Raw genomic sequence first — 19,516 nt, 5'->3', positions numbered from 1 at the left:
GCCACAATTTGTGCCGATGGGCGCTTCATTTAACTTAGTGTGTAAATCATTGTTTAAACTTCTGACTGAGTTCTGATCATAAGAAACCATATACTTGAAACTGTAATGGAATGCTGATAACAAATTTCATAAGTGCCTTTCACAGATGCTATTCTTCACTTCAACATTGCTACAAAATGGACAACATGTGGTGTTGTACCAGGAATAAACCTTCGATCCCTTACTTGCGCATTAACTTAATGCGGATAATAAGATTATGAAAATGAAACTAGAAAATTTATAATCTTCTTTTCTCGATCAACAGATAAGATTATGCATTTGTTATAGTATCGTAAAATTATGTTGAGTAATAACATTATTAAAAGGTGCTCTTAACTTGTATAGGAGTAAATATGTTACTGGAAGAACAGAATTGTTAAATTATCTAGCCTTCAGCCACCATTGCCTCAATTACTCCCATAGTTCAACCATTACCAGTGTTTTCACACTCAGTTGCTGCATTTGCTGAAAACTTCAAAAGAGAGAGCCATTAAATGATATCTTTGTTGCCAGTTATGGTCTTATGATGTAAAATGTAAAAAGCAAAATTTAATGTTAAGTGGATATTTTTCACATATTTTAATTTCTTCGGCTTTCTTAGTTCACTCTGCATTTTTCCTGTCAGGAAGTGTATGTTAGTTCGTTAGTAATTTAGTTGGTTAAGTGTTCTTTAACAAAAAATCTTTTTATGATTATCATAGACCTATCAGCACAATCCAACAGTAAAACCTAGTCGCAGGTTAACTTGCGTATAGGTATACAATTATCTGCAGTCCTAGTTAATTCCAGAATTGTTACACTGTTCATTCATTCATATCTCATCATGTTCATCACTCACTACACACACATCCTTGGGAAAGATCAGGAGCATGATGATATTCCTGCCTCTCTGTTAATTCATTGTGCATTCTCATTTGTTTGTCTGATAAACTGAATCATCCTTTTGCAAGGAAAATTTGATGACAACTTCAGGAAACTTAAAGGTGGTTAATATTTTCTGTCACAGATATTGTGGACACAGTCTTCCAGTAACATGTGTTATAGGTGTAGAATGATTATATTTTGTGGAAGAACAGGTGTTTATTTTTTAATTTTTGCAGCTTTAATTTGCTACTGAAGTAATCCTTATGATATATATATATATATATATATATGTGTGTGTGTGTGTGTGTGTGTGTGTGTGTGTGTGTATATATATATATATATATATATATATATATATATATATATATATATATACACACACACACAAAGATGAGGCGACTTAACGAACGAAAGTGCTGGCAGGTCAATAGACACACAAACATACACACAAAATTCAAGCTTTTGCAACAAACTGTTGCCTCATCAGGAAAGAGAGAAGGAGAGGGAAAGACGAAAGGATGTGGGTTTTAAGGGAGAGGGTAAGGAGTCATTCCAATCCCGGGAGCGGAAAGACTTACCTTAGGGGGAAAAAAGGACGGGTATACACTCGCGCGCGCACACACACACACATATCCATCCACACATATACAGACACAAGCAGACATATTTAAAGACAAAGAGTTTGGGCAGAGATGTCAGTCGAGGTAGAAGTGCAGAGGCAAAGATGTTGTTGAATGACAGGTGAGGTATGAGTGGCGGCAACTTGAAATTAGCGGAGATTGAGGCCTGGTGGATAACGGGAAGAGAGGATATACTGAAGAGCAAGTTCCCATCTCCGGAGTTCGGATACGTTGGTGTTAGTGGGAAGTATCCAGATAACCCGGACGGTGTAACACTGTGCCAAGATGTGCTGGCCGTGCACCAAGGCATGTTTAGCCACAGGGTGATCCTCATTACCAACAAACACTGTCTGCCTGTGTCCATTCATGCGAATGGACAGTTTGTTGCTGGTCATTCCCACATAGAATGTGTCACAGTGTAGGCAGGTCAGTTGGTAGATCACGTGGGTGCTTTCACACGTGGCTCTGCCTTTGATCGTGTACACCTTCAGGGTTACAGGACTGGAGTAGGTGGTGGTGGGAGGGTGCATGGGACAGGTTTTACACCGGGGGCGGTTACAAGGGTAGGAGCCAGAGGGTAGGGAAGGTGGTTTGGGGATTTCATAGGGATGAACTAAGAGGTTACGAAGGTTAGGTGGACGGCGGAAAGACACTCTTGGTGGAGTGGGGAGGATTTCATGAAGGATGGATCTCATTTCAGGGCAGGATTTGAGGAAGTCGTATCCCTGCTGGAGAGCCACATTCAGAATCTGATCCAGTCCCGGAAAGTATCCTGTCACAAGTGGGGCACTTTTGTGGTTCTTCTGTGGGAGGTTCTGGGTTTGAGAGGATGAGGAAGTGACTCTGGTTATTTGCTTCTGTACCAGGTCGGGAGGGTAGTTGCGGGATGCGAAAGCTGTTGTCAGGTTGTTGGTGTAATGGTTCAGGGATTCCGGACTGGAGCAGATTCATTTGCCACGAAGACCTAGGCTGTAGGGAAGGGACCGTTTGATGTGGAATGGGTGGCAGCTGTCATAATGGAGGTACTGTTGCTTGTTGGTGGGTTTGATGTGGACGGACGTGTGAAGTTGGCCATTGGACAGGTGGAGGTCAACGTCAAGGAAAGTGGCATGGGATTTGGAGTAGGACCAGGTGAATGTGATGGATCCAAAGGAGTTGAGGTTGGAGAGGAAATTCGGGAGTTGTTCTTCACTGTGAGTCCAGATCATGAAGATGTCATCAATAAATCTGTACCAAACTTTGGGTTGGCAGGCCTGGGTAACCAAGAAGGCTTCCTCTAAGCGACCCATGAATAGGTTGGCGTATGAGGGGGCCATCCTGGTACCCATGGCTGTTCCCTTTAATTGTTGATATGTCTGGCCTTCAAAAGTGAAGAAGTTGTGGGTCAGGATGAAGCTGGCTAAGGTGATGAGGAAAGAGGTTTTAGGTAGGGTGGCAGGTGATCGGCGTGAAAGGAAATGTTCCATCGCAGCAAGGCCCTGGACGTGCGGAATATTTGTGTATAAGGAAGTGGCATCAATGGTTACAAGGATGGTTTCCAGGGGTAACAGATTGGGTAAGGATTCCAGGCGTTCAAGGAAGTGGTTGGTGTCTTTGATGAAGGATGGGAGACTGCATGTAATGGGTTGAAGGTGTTGATCTACGTAGGCAGAGATACGTTCTGTGGGGGCTTGGTAACCAGCTACAATGGGGCGGCCAGGATGATTGGGTTTGTGGATTTTAGGAAGAAGGTAGAAGGTAGGGGTGCGGGGTGTCGGTGGGGTCAGGAGGTTGATGGAGTCAGGTGAAAGGTTTTGCAGGGGGCCTAAGGTTCTGAGGATTCCTTGAAGCTCCGCCTGGACATCGGGAATGGGGTTACCTTGGCAAACTTTGTATGTGGTGTTGTCTGAAAGCTGATGCAGTCCCTCAGCCACATACTCCCGACGATCAAGTACCACGGTCGTGGAACCCTTGTCCGCCGGAAGAATGACGATGGATAGGTCAGCCTTCAGATCACGGATAGCCTGGGCTTCAGCAGTGGTGATGTTGGGTGTAGGATTAAGGTTTTTTAAGGAGGATTGAGATGCAAGGCTGGAAGTCAGAAATTCCTGGAAGGTTTGGAGAGGGTGATTTTGAGGAAGAGGAGGTGGGTCCCGCTGTGACGGAGGACGGAACTGTTCCAGGCAGGGTTCAATTTGGATGGTGTCTTGGGGAGTTGGATCATTAGGAGTAGGATTAGGATCATTTTTCTTCATGGCAAAGTGATATTTCCAGCAGAGAGTACGAGTGTAGGACAGTAAATCTTTGACGAGGACCGAGCGGGGTGGCGCAGTGGTTAGACACTGGACTCGCATTCGGGAGGACGACGGTTCAATCCCGCGTCCAGCCATCCTGATTTAGGTTTTCCGTGATTTCCCTAAATCACTCCAGGCAAATGCCAGGATGGTTCCTCTCAAAGGGCACGGCCGACTTCCTTCCCTATCCTTCCCTAATCTGATGAGACCGATGACCACGCTGTCTGGTCTCCTTCCATAAAACCAACCAACCAACTTTGACGAGGGCTGTTTGGTTGAATCTGGGAGTGGGGCTGAAGGTGAGGCCTTTGGATAGGACAGAGGTTTGGGATTGGGATATTTAAAGTTGCTGCCACTCATACCTCACCTGTCATTCAACAACATCTTTGCCTCTGCACTTCTGCCTCGACTGACATCTCTGCCCAAACTCTTTGTCTTTAAATATGTCTGCTTGTGTCTGTATATGTGTGGATGGATATGTGTGTGTGTGCGAGTGTATACCCGTCCTTTTTTCCCCGTAAGGTAAGTCTTTCCGCTCCCGGGATTGGAATGACTCCTTACCCTCTCCCTTAAAACCCACATCCTTTCGTCTTTCCCTCTCCTTCTCTCTTTCCTGATGAGACAACAGTTTGTTGCGAAAGCTTGAATTTTGTGTGTATGTTTGTGTTTGTTTGTGTGTCTATCGACCTGCCAGCGCTTTCGTTCGGTAAGTCACCTCATCTTTGTTTTTATATATAATTTTTCCCACGTGGAATGTTTCCCTATATATATATATATATATATATATATATATATATATATATATATATATAAGCTACGCAAAGCTAGGCAAAAATATTGGTACAAGGCTTCCTTTTGAAATTTGTATAATTGATTCATAGGTAGAAAATACTACTTTGAGTTTGTTGATTAATTTTTTATTACTAGATTATGTCTGGATCTTTTTCCATGACTATGAATAGAGCTTTTAGTGTGATATTTATTTATGTTTTTCTTGATGTCATAACAGAGGGATATATGTACTCTGGTGGTGCAGTTAGAATCCCCAACTCCTCAAACACAGTTTTATATTTAATTCATTTTTTGCATTTAGTTGTTTTTGTGGGTTCTTCCTGTATTTTGAATATTGTGGCCATAAACTATACCCTAACTAAAGACTCAGTATACATAGGAAAAACATCCAATTACAAATCACCCGAAAGTATGCACTCATGACAAGACTGTAAGGGTTAACATCCTGCATTCTCTTTGCAGCTTTGTGTATTCGCTCCACTTCAGCTATGCTTGTTACACTATTTGTGCAGTCATTGTATACATTCAATATGGCAGTTTTATTGTTCACTTTCAAACTGTTTGTTTTCTTTATGTTCAGCATTAGTATATTGCTTACTGGTCAGTTACTAAATATACCTGTGTGTTTCATTTGGTTTTTATCCTCTTGCCTCATCTTGCCTGAAAACCATTGATGTATACCAAGAACAACAAAGATCCTAAGATGCGAGCTCGAGGAACTAGTATAATAATGTATTTTGAATCTGGTTAACATTTATCAAAAATTTCACTTCATGTAAGACACACATTCTCTGTCCTCCACAGAACCACTCATTTGCTACATCTCTTCCACTAGCAATTGCCATTACTTAACCATTTTCAGTTTGACTAACAAATCAGGTGCAAAAGGCTTAGTTAGTCTGTTGCTGACACATTTGAATTTACACTTGAACAGGAATGGTAAAAGGAAATGTAGTTGTGGGATTCTGTCATCTACGTTGATATTGTTTCTTGGGCAGAACACTAGTTAAATTAGGGGAAGGGGGTGGGTGTGGCATGTGTGGTTTAAGGATAAATGATCTCTCAATGTTCAGATGACATTGACAAGAAGTTATTTATGAAAAACAACAGAAGAAGGAATACAAATGGTAGGAAGAATATTTGAATCCTTTTCCTTCCTCTTGGACATATTAATTTAATTATGTAAAAGAGAGGGGCAGTTGTGTGGAAACTGGTTCTACACCAAAACTGTAAAGAATATGCAGGACTTCAACAAGGAACAGCTGACACATGTTGTCAGAAAAATTAATAAAGCTTCTGAGACAATGTGATGCAAAAAGTTACTAGCAGAAATGAGCTGGCATATCTAACACTTACTCTTTAAATTTAGCAGGACTAATAGTGGTACAAGGCAATGATAGGATTGCACTTGTCACTACATGTAGAAAAGGTCACCAGTGGTAACGACCTGGGTATTTTCAACTTCATAGACCATATACTACTTGAGAATGAATAGAGAACGTTGTAGAGAATTTTGTTATTTGCCAGAGAGACGCGATTGAACGATTAGAAACACAAGCAGTTTATTAAGAAATAAATTTATCTGCATTTGACAGCAGGTGACGACAGTTGTGAGCAATATGGCAGATACTTTAAAATTTCTGTCCACACTGCTCAAAGAGTAAAATAAAATAACCCAACAAAAAATGATACTTTAATTGAATAAAGTCAATGTTGTTTCAGTAGTATGTTTCCTCATTTTTAAACTAATGTTTCATTGCAGACACCCCCCCCCCCCCCCCTCCCACCCCAACACACTCATCTGTTGCTATGTAGAATCTCTTCTTATTTCACTGTTTCTTTGTTACAGCAAACGGAACCGGAAGCAGAAACTCCTGCACCAGCTCCAGCACCTCAGGCAGCACCCGCAGCAACTGTACCTGTGACCACAGTTGCACTTCCAGGTGGAGAAGCTGGGAAAAATCAACCAAAGCGACTACATGTCTCAAACATACCCTTCCGTTTCAGGGACCCAGATCTAAGAGCGATGTTTGGGGTGAGTTACCAATCAGCGACGTTGCATTTTTCAACTGAATTTCGAAATAAAGCCAGAGGATAAGATCAACAAATTGTAGCATCATCCATTCACGGAAGACTTCTATGGCAACAAATTTTACATGTATGGAATATAACCATATAATTTATAACAATTGAACATCTTGTATTTTCATCCCTTGAACTGGCTTACAAGTATTTCGCAACTGTTACAATTGTGCGTCCACCACTTGTATAGCTAAGTGAAAAAAATTAACATCGTGGGATACAAAATGTTACATTTTTGCGGTATTTATTTCCTTAGAAGTAAACGTCGAAAAACTTAGTTTTCGAGAATCTTAGGGGTTACTGGCAGGTAGAAAAAGATTTTTTTTATCCACCTGTGATACATCTTCTGTTAATTGTTAGACTTTGAACTATGGTCAGTGTCATAATGAAGTACAAAATATAGCTTTATTCCAGTAAACTATGTAAGTTTGTTGAATGAGAGAAGAGCTCAGAGCAAGGAGAAAGATGAGAGTTCCTGTGAGGGTCACTTTGAAAGTTTGAAGAAGGTATTTGAAAGCATCATACAGTTTAGTGTAGTGTTGCAAGGTCAGAGATGTGACAGACAGACAGACAGACAGACAGACAGACAGTTGTGCAAAATACTTTTCAACACACATTCTAAAATCTGTCTTCAGCAGCTAACTGGACAGCTTAGTACGCACAGTGGAAATATCTTAGATCTTGTAGCAAAAATAGGCTGCACCTTATTGACAATGTCAGTATAGCACCGAGGATTAGCGATCATGATGTCATTATAGCAACTATGATTACAAAAGTTAATAAATAAGTCAAGAAGGTTAGGAGAGTGTTTCTGTTAGATAGAGCAGATAAGCAGCTACTAGCATTTCACTTAACAGTGAATTGGCATCACTTAGTTCCTGTAAGATAGATATAGAGGAATTACGGGCAAAGTTTAAGCAGATTGTAAATCGTGATCTGGAGAATTATGTGCCTAGTAAGTGGATAAAGGATGGAAAAGACCCACCATGGCTTAGTAATGGGATTTGGAGGATGCTGAGGAAGCAGAGGCTGTTGCATACTCAGTTCAAAAGGCTATGCACAAATGATGATGGTGGCAAGCGAAGGTTAGCAGAGATTCAAGCATCTGTGAAAAGATCTATTCACAAAGCATACAACCACCATGATTGTCACACCTTAGCAAAAGATCTGGCAGAGAATGCGAGGAAATTCTGGTCTTACGTAAAATCGTTCAGCAGATTTAAGGCTCCCATTCAGTGCCTTGTGGACCAGTCGGGTGTGGCAGCACATGGTAGCGAAATGAAAGTCGAAGTTTTAAATTTCGTGTTCAAAAAATCGTTCACAGAGGAGTATCATACTAACATATAGTAATTTGACCGTCAGACTGACTCCCGTATGGAAAACATAGTAATAAGCATCCCTGGTGTAGAGAAACAACTGAAAGCATATAAATCATCAAGTCTGGATGAAATCCCAGTTTGATTTTATAAAGAGTAATCTACGGCATTGGTCCCCTATCTAGCTTCAGCTAATCATCAACCTCTTGCCCAGCACAAAGTCCAAAGCATCTGGAAAAAGGTGCAGCAAAGAAAAATGTTATGGAAGGGGAAGAAAATTCAGTATCTTAAAAGTGCCAAAATAGATAAGAATACCAACACCAGTACAGTGAAATTCCTGAACTACAGACAGTAGAAGGAGAAAAAGTAAAAACAATAAGAACGTGTGCGGTTTGGATGATATACTGCTATGAAATTGGCAGGAATTACCCAAAGCTCTGAAGTTCTCTCTCTCTTTTATTTTTGGAAGGGGTGGGGGCTCTATTATTGCACCCTATTCAGAACCTTTGTAATTCCAGACTTCCTAGTATATGTAATAGCTTTAGGTAATTTTTATACACATCTAGTGAAAAAAATTGTCTTTTAGTATTTTAGATTTATTGTGGTACAGCTTGTTTATAATTTTTGCCAAGTCCTGAGAGACTGTAATGTAGTGACACATGTATCTGATATATGTGTTACAGAATGAAAGAAAAAAATTATCAACTTACTGTGTACTAATAAAAAACATTTTCATTTAGTATGTATCTTCATGTTTGTTGCAGCAATTTGGTCCCATTCTTGATGTAGAGATAATATTTAATGAGAGGGGATCTAAGGTAAGAACTATCTTTTCATTCATATTCTCTCTCTCTCTCTCTCTCTCTCTCTCTCTCTCTCTCTCTCTCTCTCTCTCTCTCTCTAACTCTCATATTCTAAGTCATCTTGAAAAGAGCTCTATTAATTTTGAGGAATGCACTGTTGTAAAGAATGAACACAATTTTACCTAAAACATGGCATAACTTTCAAATGTTGTGTCTAGCTTTTCATATAAGTTTTTTTTTTCTGGTTTTCCCTCCAATATTTCAATGATTGTCATCTCCATTGTAGTGCATGTTGTACACTGTCACAGAACTATTGCACAAGTAGGTAAAAACAGTGTGTCATTGTTTCCCTATGAAATTGACATTGGATCAATCATTTGTAAGTTATGTCTGTGAATGTCTGTATGAGATTGCTGGCAAAGTTAAAAGCAGAGTAATTATTATATTCAGTAATTTCTTGAGGAAAATAAATTTGAAATGCGTAGATTTATTAGTCATTTGATGGTGAAGAGAGACTTATCTATAATTAAATGGAAAAATTTTGGTTACAAAGTCTAAAAATAGTAGAATATTCCTTTGCCAGCTATGTACCGAGTTCTTGATCATACTTCTTTGTGTCTGCCATTGCGTGTTCATTAATAATGTTTTACAATTATATAACTTTAATTACTGTTCAGTTTTTTGTGCCAAAATGTGGAAGAGCAGTGACTCTGGAGCAAATGAATGAAATGTACCACAAAATCGTTGAATATTTGTAACTGAATGTAACTGTTTGTTTGATATTACATGGCCATAAAGCAAAATTTTTCTTCATTCTTCTCAAACAATCATAACTGGACGAGGATGGTTTTGATGGTATATTTTATTAGTCTTGCTCCATGTATCATCCCATCTGCCTATGTGGAATGCTTTCAGAAATCATTCATAAAGTAATATGGTCAGTTGGTTTATAGCAAAAGGCAACTGTTGTGTTGTAATCATAGGGCTTTGTGTACAACAGAAATAGTAATTATTAAAAAAAAACTTACTAGCACATGTATCTGATGTGCTATAATCCACTGAAAGTTATACGTAATTTCTGCAGTTGTGATGTAAATTTAAGAGCCTGCTCTGCCAAACTCATGCGATTCCATATCCTGTAAGTATCATAATAAAAGTTTGTTTTTGATGTATTCCTCTTTTCTGTGTACAAATCATAACTTATCCTTGCAACTGTTGTTAACGCTGCTGTGAACGTTCTTGCGTTATCTTTAGTATTGTTAGCTCCAGTTGCAGCTCTTGATATTATATCATTTTGAACTTCATGCAACACTTCGTTCTTGATTTGTAGCAAAAATATTAAAAGTACGAACGCTTTTTCTGCATAACATACTGCCCGACAGGCAAACGTTGTGTGCCTGTAGGACTTCTTAATAGTGTGGTAGCTACCACACATTGATTTTTATGAAATAATATTTTGTAATGTTACCTCTGAAGTAACAGGGCTGTATGTTTACCAGAGTACTTAGAACGGAACATAGATATAATAATGTGTGGTTTGAATGTAGCATACATTAGTTATAAAAGAACAGGTACACATTGATAGTATCTCAAAGTTTTATGTAATAGAATATTATTCTGACACCCTACTTTTCTTTGTTACTGCTTCTTGTTGGCACTTCCTTTGTGACAAGGCATTTCTTTTTACTGTTGGCACCATAGGAAACAGTTAATTTAGATTGCAGTGAATGTTTAGTTATTTTCACAAAGCTATGTTTGCAGCTACTGTCTAATGGAAAGTCTTGTGATGCAGTCATTTTTTCATTGTCTTCATTGTCATCATCATCATAACCATTATTATTATTATTATTATTATTATTATTATTTTTATTTTTATTATTGTCACACACTTCACTATCACCACTTCTACTAATATAGTTTTTTATTGCGTTTGTACGGAATTGGGGTATCCTTTTTGTGAACGCTGCACTGAAATACATGTAGCAAGAGATGATGTATCAAAGCATGCAAGAAAACCATCACTTTGATATGTACAGTTTGTGAAAGAACTGCATTTTTTTGTTGGGATCTGGGAAAACAGGAAATGCAAATGCATGGTTGAAAAGTAATGGCCTGAGCCTGAAGTAAGATACTAAATGTGCTCTCAGGTTTTTTTTGTGATCTGTGATGATAAAGAGAAATTTTATCAGTAATACTGCTCTGTATGTTTTGAATGCCTCATATTAGGCACATTACTCTTTTGTATATAAAAATAATTTCTCAGCATCTGTGAATCTTGCAGCTTTTATCACAGCTTTAGCTTTAGACATATTAATAGTCATTTACACAAAACTTGATTCTTTCCTTAGTGGAGGAAAGCTAACTTTGCCATTATTAAACTGCTTATTTTCTAGCGAATTATAAATAACTCATTTATCAGTCAGCGTACTATTCTTGCTGATTTTAGTTTCCTCTGTTGTTAGTTCTATATATGGAAAAGATGTAGTTACGATTTGTGCCACATGGGTTAATTCTGGTACTGTTTATTTGCTTATGGGGTGTATACTGACTAGTCTTTGATTTTGTAAGACAACATGAAACAAAAATATCTGTGACAGGAAAATGAATTATGTTCTGAAACTTCAAATATCATAATGTAAAACTTTCTAGACGTATAAAAGGAACTGTCTGAAGTTTTTCTTACTTGGTATTATGTTACCATTTAATATTAAAGAAATAGAGAAACTATTTGTAGAGTGGAACAGCTAATTGTTCAAAGTGGCAGAATTGAGCAGTTAACCTTTTTTTCCATTGAAATGTACACTATTGGCGTAAATGCGGAGCCATATGATTTATGCAGATACCTGTGTTCATTTTGGTTCTTTGTGATACCAAAAACGATGCCACTGGTACATACAGAGGTAATTGTGCACCAGAGAGATCTAAATGCTGCAGATCACTGCCAGCTTGTGTATGAAATCACTCCCTCACTGTAATGCAGTTTACTGCCCTATCAATTTCTTATTGCAGTTATATTTGTTGTTTTGTGGGATTGCTTCCCGTTCATATTGAAATGAGGAGGAGAAATGGAAAAGGAAGCTGGGACAGGAGTTAATAGTTCGTGAGAAGTCTTGCACTTCTCAAAAAACCAACAATAAGCTGATGGCAAAGCCAGATGGCTTCCTGCACTTTAAGAGTCTTTAATATCCCACTCATCCCCGCTCAAAAATGTTACGTTTCTATGTGGAGTAACAAATATGCAGGTCAACTGAAAAGCAGGATGATTCTGTTTTCATATCCTTTATCTTGTCACAAATGGTATCTTTGACACCATAGAACACAAGTTTCTTTCATCTAGGTGCAATTTCTTTGCCTTTTGTCAGGTTTTTGCTCTGACTGACAACAGTTTGAAACACTCTAAACTTCCAAATGTGGAAGACTGAGGGAAGTTATCACTGCTGTTAGGCCACCTCAACTGTAGAGGTTTTAGACCTAGCAATACAAAGCTTAATTTCTTTAAGAAAATACATAGACACCTGGAGGCTTGCTGTCGGCCTGGATTCATGTCTGTGGATCATTGAAAAGGATCTAAGAAGGAAAGCTTTAGTTACTTTAGTCACCGAAGGGGTTTAATGAGGAATCAAGTTCATCAGAGCAGTCATCCATGCATTCTTCTAACACATTGAAGTGAGGGAAGGAGTGAGTGATGAAAGAGAAAGGAACTTTGTGGATGCTTGAGTTTTTAAGTGAAGAAAACGAGGAGTTCTGTAATGGTTCTGTAATGACATTATAAGTGATTAACAATGTATGTAGGGATTGGACTTGCATCACAATTGGTGGCTCAACATATACATCACCTCTGACATTGAAAAATGATAAAAAGTCTGTCTGATGTGGTTACCAAATAATTGTTACGGTAGCTGAAAGTTCTCACCATTCTCAATAGGGAACAGAAGAATAAACAAAGAACTTGTTAAAAATCTTGCTGATCTTCCTCCCCCTCCACACACACAAACACACACACACTCTTACATACCTTAGATCAGTTAGCTTCTTTACACTAAATTTATCCTGTTTTAGTTGATTGACAACTGTCTCAGTGTAGAGGATAATGACAAAATTATCACCTAGTTTTACATGTTGTCTTGATAATTTAGCAACAGAACTTCACTCAAAGCAACAGTTTTGTCATTCACACTTGTCTTTGACTGCTGGAAACAATATCTTGAGACTTCAGAATATTTTTGTAGATTCACACATGCGCATAGTGATACACGAGGCAAATAAGTGTCACAGTAATCATTCTAAAATGTCTTACAAATCAACCAGTAGGCTATTTTCAGTAAGCACGTATATGTTTTTGATTTTGTGTAGAAAACTGAAATATATAAAACAAAAACAAAAAAAAAAAAAATGGCTGTTCTAGGGAAGTGATAAACATTCGTTTTAGCTTCTTGCTAGAAGTTATACAAGACATAATACACATGATTATAATGGAATGGTTTGTTTACAGCTTTTGAGACAGTCAGTTACTAAAATGTGAAACCTAGTCCTATGTGATAAACTTAATATTAGTTGACGATGATGTACGTTCATTTGCCAGATCTTGTCTTAGTTTAATTACAATGTAGTTCTCTCAAGTGTGGAAATCTCCTACTCTGTGATGTGTAAAATGTTAGATTCATGAAATGTAAAGACTCTCCAAAGTGTAGAAAAAAATAGTTCTGATGAGAGAATAGGTAATAGTGAAGCCAAAGGCTTATCAGTGCCTCATTCAGAGTTGTTTGCGATTGTTACTGTAATAGCTTAATATGAGTAATGACAGCTTTCCTCTTAACTATTAGAATGAAACACTTGCTGAATAGAGCACATAATGGGAACGGAACAGTAGAACAACAGTGTCTGCATTGAAATATTAATCCTGTCTGTTTTTGATGGCATGTGAAGTGTCCCATCTTCTGTAGACATTGTGTGGTGACCACATTTCCAATATAATGAATGTAGATCATTGTTGGTGATTTCTGCTTTATGAACATTAGGTCATGGTCCAGTGCATAATTCTCTGCCTAACAAATCGTCTTCCAATGATCGAGGTATCTTTAGATGCTTTAATAACTTAGAAAGCAGTTTCAGTCCTAACAAGCTCAACAAGTCTAACTGTTAATGCATAGCCATGCAAAGCCATTTCATCATGTCATCAAGATTGCTACCCCAATTACAGAGCTGTTCAAATTTATAATGTGGATCTTGTAGTGAAGAAGAGTTGATGCTGTTTGTTTTATTTAGTCTAAAGCCCACAAGCTCTCGAATTTAGTCCCCGTTTTCCATTAGTTGTTTATATGATTTTGAATTTTTGTCATGCCTCTGTACATCCTAGTATAGTAATGATTAGATCTTGGTAAAACCATAGTATCAGAGAAACAAATTCGATATGCTATTGCTTATATATCCGTACTCCCCCCAGACAATTGCTTATTCCTGCTTAAGGTGGGTGTTAATGTTTTTTTCTTTTTAGTTCCTACATACACTTGACTAAAAGCGCAAGGGATTTAATATATTCGTACTGTGGCAATGGCAGGTGTGGCTGTTTGACAGTGTTAAAATATTTGCTCACTATTCGTTTTGGTTTAAACACCTTGTCAATACTGCATTTTCTGAGGGTTTTACTGATACAACCTTAACAGTTTCTACAGATGCGAGGAAAACTTTCTCCTTAGTTAGTTCTTTTTCAATAGAAGCTGCAGACCTTTTTAGGGTGTAGTGCCCTATTTCTCTCTTTGTCGAAGTAGCCATTTCTTCTGAAGGCAGTTTCTAAATGATACAGCTTGTCCACCAAGTACAGTGGTTCACAGGTACTAAATAAAATGAACAGCGCCACCTCTTCCCCACTACAAAATCTGAAACATATGTTGGCATGGCTCCACGATCTTGGGCAGTGATCTGATGATGTCACGAACCGACCATTGCACGGTTACATATGATGAGGTAAGCTTGCCGAGCTTGTTTCAGGCTGTAACCACTTTCAAAGTCATTAAAGCCTCTGAAGACTTCCCCATCATTGGCAGACAAAATGTAATGTTGGCAGAGAATTACATCTTTGACCATCACCTAATGCTCATAAAACAAAAATCACCAATAACGCAAATACCAGCCATGAAAGCTTGCAGTCTGTAATGAAAAGAACATTTTTTAAGTTTTTAATTTCTTTAAAAATGATTGCTAGTTTTGGTCAGGTTTGGGGAACCTTAATTCACCAGATAATGGAAAATGAAACAACAAAACAGGGCATATTTACACTGGCAATACTCCGAATACTGCCACGGCATTGACTATGGGAGATCATAATGCAGCACATCAAGCTCCATAAGCGTGGCTAATTAACTGTTACAGTGGTGACTTAAAAGTGGAAATAACACCTAAAGCTATACTTTTATTTGTGAGAGTTAACGTTTTGATACTTACTTACTTAGGCAGCAGCTATTACAATAACTTCTCTTCCTCTGCCAAGAGCAAAGTCATTGAACAGTAGGCTTCCTCTTGTCACAGTTAATATTTTTGTGACTATTATTGTAAGATCTAAAGATCTATACTGATGCAAACACTCCTTACCTGCTTTATGAAAGGACACGCCAACTAGGTTAGTAAGCTCTGATGATGTGACCCAGAAAAGATATGTGGTAACTTGGCTGCAATGTTTTTCAATATGCAGTAAATTAGCATAATTGAGACAAATTATTCTCTCTGGTGCATAATATTTATCACATGTATTTAAGTATTTTACAGGATTAGCAACAATAAACAGTTTACATTTATTTCATATGGGATTTGTTATATACTGACATTGTTCAGTATACATCGATTTTTTTTCTTAATTCATAAATGATGATTTGTTTTTGTAACAGTACACTTGCCTTCGCATGCAACATAAAAAGTCTTTGTAATTTATTTATTTATTGATTACAGTGAGGGCAAAGTATTTCAGTTTACTGATAAATGGGTCTTAAAAACTTTTTTTTATCATAGTATCTACATAGCTCTCACAGAAGTAGATAAAGCACCTGCGTCAGCAGTATGAAAGCCAGTGCAACTTTTTGCCGAAAGGTAATTTTATTGACCTGAAGGCATTGATCACTTACATGTAACTCAACTGTGTGAAAATATATGTACACATAAAACAAATGAAAGGTATTCAGCCTGAGTTATCATCAGTATTCTTTAACCTGCAGGTGTTTGGTTGTGGGACAGCTTTATGCATTAACAGCATTCATATTAGTTCACTTTAAGCAGGAGCTATTGACTGTTGATAACTTGACTTGTTTTGCATTTTTCTTTGGCAGATTGAATGCATTTGTATCAAAAATTTGCTAGTTTTAATGTTGTGTTTCTAAAACAATATGCAAGCATGGTGGTTACGTATCTAGAGCATAAAAGTGACTTGTCTGTCTTGGTGAAGCTGATAGTCCTGTCTTGTTTGTTTGGCCTAAATTGATTATCATGTCATAATAATGGACAAAGACATCAAAGCAAAGTTTGAACTGAGTGACTTTTTCAGTAGAAATTAAAAATAGTTTTCTCTCTGTATAAAGATTTCCAGTACTGGTAATATTTGCAGTGGTTGGTTTGCCTGTATTGGCATGCCTCATGATTGACTGGCTTGGCCTCTATCTTTGGAGAACCATAATATATTACTACTTCCACATCCTTTCTCCACCTGTCTAGCTGTTCCATACAGCCACTCAAATGATGTTTGCCAACATTGGCAACTCCTCACAACCTTTGGTACGTGCAATCCATCTTGTGCTGAGTGGCAGTATGTTTTGTGCATGAGCTGCGTGTTCAGTAGAAATGACACTTCTGCCTCTGCACAATGTAGCCTCGTTACTGCAAAAAATTTGCACCTACATTGAGGGAGGCTGTTGAAATTTGCAGATAATCCATTTTGTTTCCCTGCTTATTACTCCTTTTAGCAATATGTGTTATGTGACTGCTAGTAGTACACAAGTCCTCCGGAATTGTGTTCATCTTGAAATTATAGAAATCTACATAGTTCCAAAATAAGTCATCAGTAACCTCATTCATTGGTTGTAGATATTGTCTTTGACCAACCAGCTTCCCTCTCCCCATCTGGCAGAGGAAAAAGAAAGGGGAGTGGGAGTGAAATGACATGCAAAAACAATCCTTTTACCTTATTCACCATTGGCTTGCATGATGTGGGATGGTAGATTGAGTACTAAGATAGTTCAAGTACATTTCACTCATGATAAAGTAATTGTTTTAAAAATTACTTTTATATATTGGCTAAATTTGAGCGTGACTGAAACATACATTTGACTGGTTTCTTTTACTCACGCCGATTGTTTCCTTTTACTTTCAATAAAACTAAGCATGCAGTCACTCAAGCCTTGTATTCTGGCACTGTGACAGTTTCAGTTCACTATAGAATGTGTCCATTGTACACAATGATGATTTAGTGGACTGAAAGAAAAATCTTGAAGCAAAAGCACTATGAATTTTCTGAATAACAGTCCCTACTTTCCCACCACCTCTGTTCTGAAAATCAGAAAAAAATATATATATTACTATAAATTTGTCTACAGAACTCTATGCATACATGTTAATTTTTGTTGCACGTTGTTTTTTGAGCGACGCCAGTTTTTAATGCATGTTTTGTCTGTCTGCATGCAGGGATTCGGTTTTGTAACATTCGCAAATAGTGCTGATGCGGACCGAGCACGAGAGAGGCTACACGGCACCGTGGTTGAGGGAAGAAAGATAGAGGTGTGCATGATCTCTATGATTTACAAAAGAAGTTTTCTGTGGTAGCACTCATTTTTAACTGTAACAAAATTACCTCTCTCTTCCATTCTTTTATTCCAATTTCCACAGTGCATATCCTGCTAACTTTGGATACCTTAACCACTGAAATATCATGTATTTTTCTGTCCGTCAGTCTTGCTGCGCTTCACTGCATTCCAATTCACAAGAATCAGTTTCTTCTGGGCCATGGTTAACTACACGTTTGCCTTTAAGAAGCATATTCCTAAGTTGTAAATCCGTATTAACCATTTAAATCCTATAGGGGCTCTTACTTCATTTCCCACAGCTCAGTAGGCTTCTTAATATGTTGGAGAGTTGCATTGTGTCATAGAGCAGTTTTCCTTTCAGTGTGATCTCCGGTATTTCACCTCTGCTTCTAGGCAATTATGTATTCATGAAAGCTTGTAGTTGATGACAGTGAGGGGTAGAAGCATGGAATAACTGTCTATATACAACTCTCTAAAGCTTCTTGGACAAATATTTTCAGAGCCTCTATTGTGCTAGCTTTGGACTGGTTCTTTTTATTGTGTGAAGCTACTATAGAAGTGGACATCACTGCCACTTTTGTGTAAATGTTTGTAGTGGTCGGAATTTTGATGGGCGCATTAAGCTTCATTTGTGTATGTTATAGTGACACGACACATTACTTCATTTATTATTTTTATTTATGTGTGTAATAAGTATCTCATCATCCAGACAGTACATCACCATACCAGATGGCAGGATCAGTTAATTTTTTTTTTATGTTTTCGATCTTTTACAGTGGCACATTGTACAGTTTGTCTCAAGGTTCTGCGCATAAAAACAAATAAAAAATTCTTAAGTCGTAAATGTAATGTAATGGAGTTGGTTTTTTTCAGTAATTGTTATTCATTCGAAGCTGGAAATAACATTTGCTGAAATAACTCTTAATGAAACTTTTCTATGTGATTGGGATTCTGAGAAGTGCAGTATGACTTAAATGACACCAAACAAAATATTTCTTGCTATAAACATGGCAATAATTTTGTTTGTGTGTTATCCTTAACCCCTTTTATACCTCCGTCCATATAATGGATTTCCCACTTCAAAAAAAGGGAAGAAAAGTATGTTCCCATTGCATTATGAGCCTGTAGTGTTTGTAGCTCGCATAGCAGGTGACATACTTTTCTCTGACACTACAGTTCCTACAGTTGTGTGTCTGTCAAACACGCTGCTAAAGCTGACAGCGCTGCATCTTTCCTAATCCAGTGTGTGTTTCAGTAATGTGGCAAAGCAATGTCAAAAAGCTAGTTACATGATCGTCGCAGCAGTAGTTCGTGTTGCTGTAGTAGGCAAATCTGGTGGCTGGGTTTGTATCTCATGGACTGCTGAATGATGTGTTTGGCACATTGATGGCATCAGCTCAGAAAATAATTACAAATACTTCCGAATTACATTTTTCCACTTTCCATACTGAAATGCTGTTTATTCACTAAAGCCGCAGAACTTAAAATAGTGTGCTTGGTGTCAACAGTTTTTGCACTTGCAAAGTATTTTATTCCCAGGTTAACTTGTGAAAGTACCCACTCCTTTCCACTCATCAGAATTTGTTAATGTAGCTACCCGCTTATTTTTTAATTTAGCAAGTACACGTATCTGCACTATGTAATATTTGAGTGTACATTTATAACCCTAAATGCTACAGTTATGTCTTCAGCTTGTTCTAATTGCTTCTCTCTATCACATTATTACTGTTAACCATACTTATGCAGTTTACTTCGCCATTTTGCATTTTGACATTCCTTTGCTGAGATTAATGTATTAGGTTTCATTTTAGTCCACCATATTTGTAATTGAACTTGAAGTGGCAGGTGGAGTACATATTTGATGAAATATGTGCTCCACGCGTCATTCTTTGTAATTTAAGAAATTATGTTTTTAACACAGTATATCAACATTGTATTCTACTC

The 19,516-nt window shown here is 37.8% G+C and overlaps 1 protein-coding gene across 10 annotated transcripts in view; it reads left to right on the top strand.

The window, feature by feature from the left end:
- The window catches only part of LOC124607261 (RNA binding protein fox-1 homolog 3-like), a 468,620-nt gene that overhangs the window by 361,922 nt on the left and 87,182 nt on the right, over positions 1–19,516 (top strand). For all 10 annotated transcript variants that reach the window (XM_047139561.1, XM_047139554.1, XM_047139609.1 and 7 more), the window contains 3 exons: positions 6,438–6,623; positions 8,751–8,804; positions 17,454–17,546. In XM_047139561.1, coding sequence (XP_046995517.1) covers positions 6,438–6,623; positions 8,751–8,804; positions 17,454–17,546 — 333 coding nt within the window. The remainder of the gene's footprint in view (positions 1–6,437; positions 6,624–8,750; positions 8,805–17,453; positions 17,547–19,516) is intronic.

The sequence above is a fragment of the Schistocerca americana genome, chromosome 1 (genome assembly GCF_021461395.2).
Source record: "Schistocerca americana isolate TAMUIC-IGC-003095 chromosome 1, iqSchAmer2.1, whole genome shotgun sequence".
Taxonomy (NCBI): Eukaryota; Metazoa; Arthropoda; class Insecta; order Orthoptera; family Acrididae; genus Schistocerca; species Schistocerca americana.
This window is presented reverse-complemented; position numbering and strand designations above follow the sequence as displayed.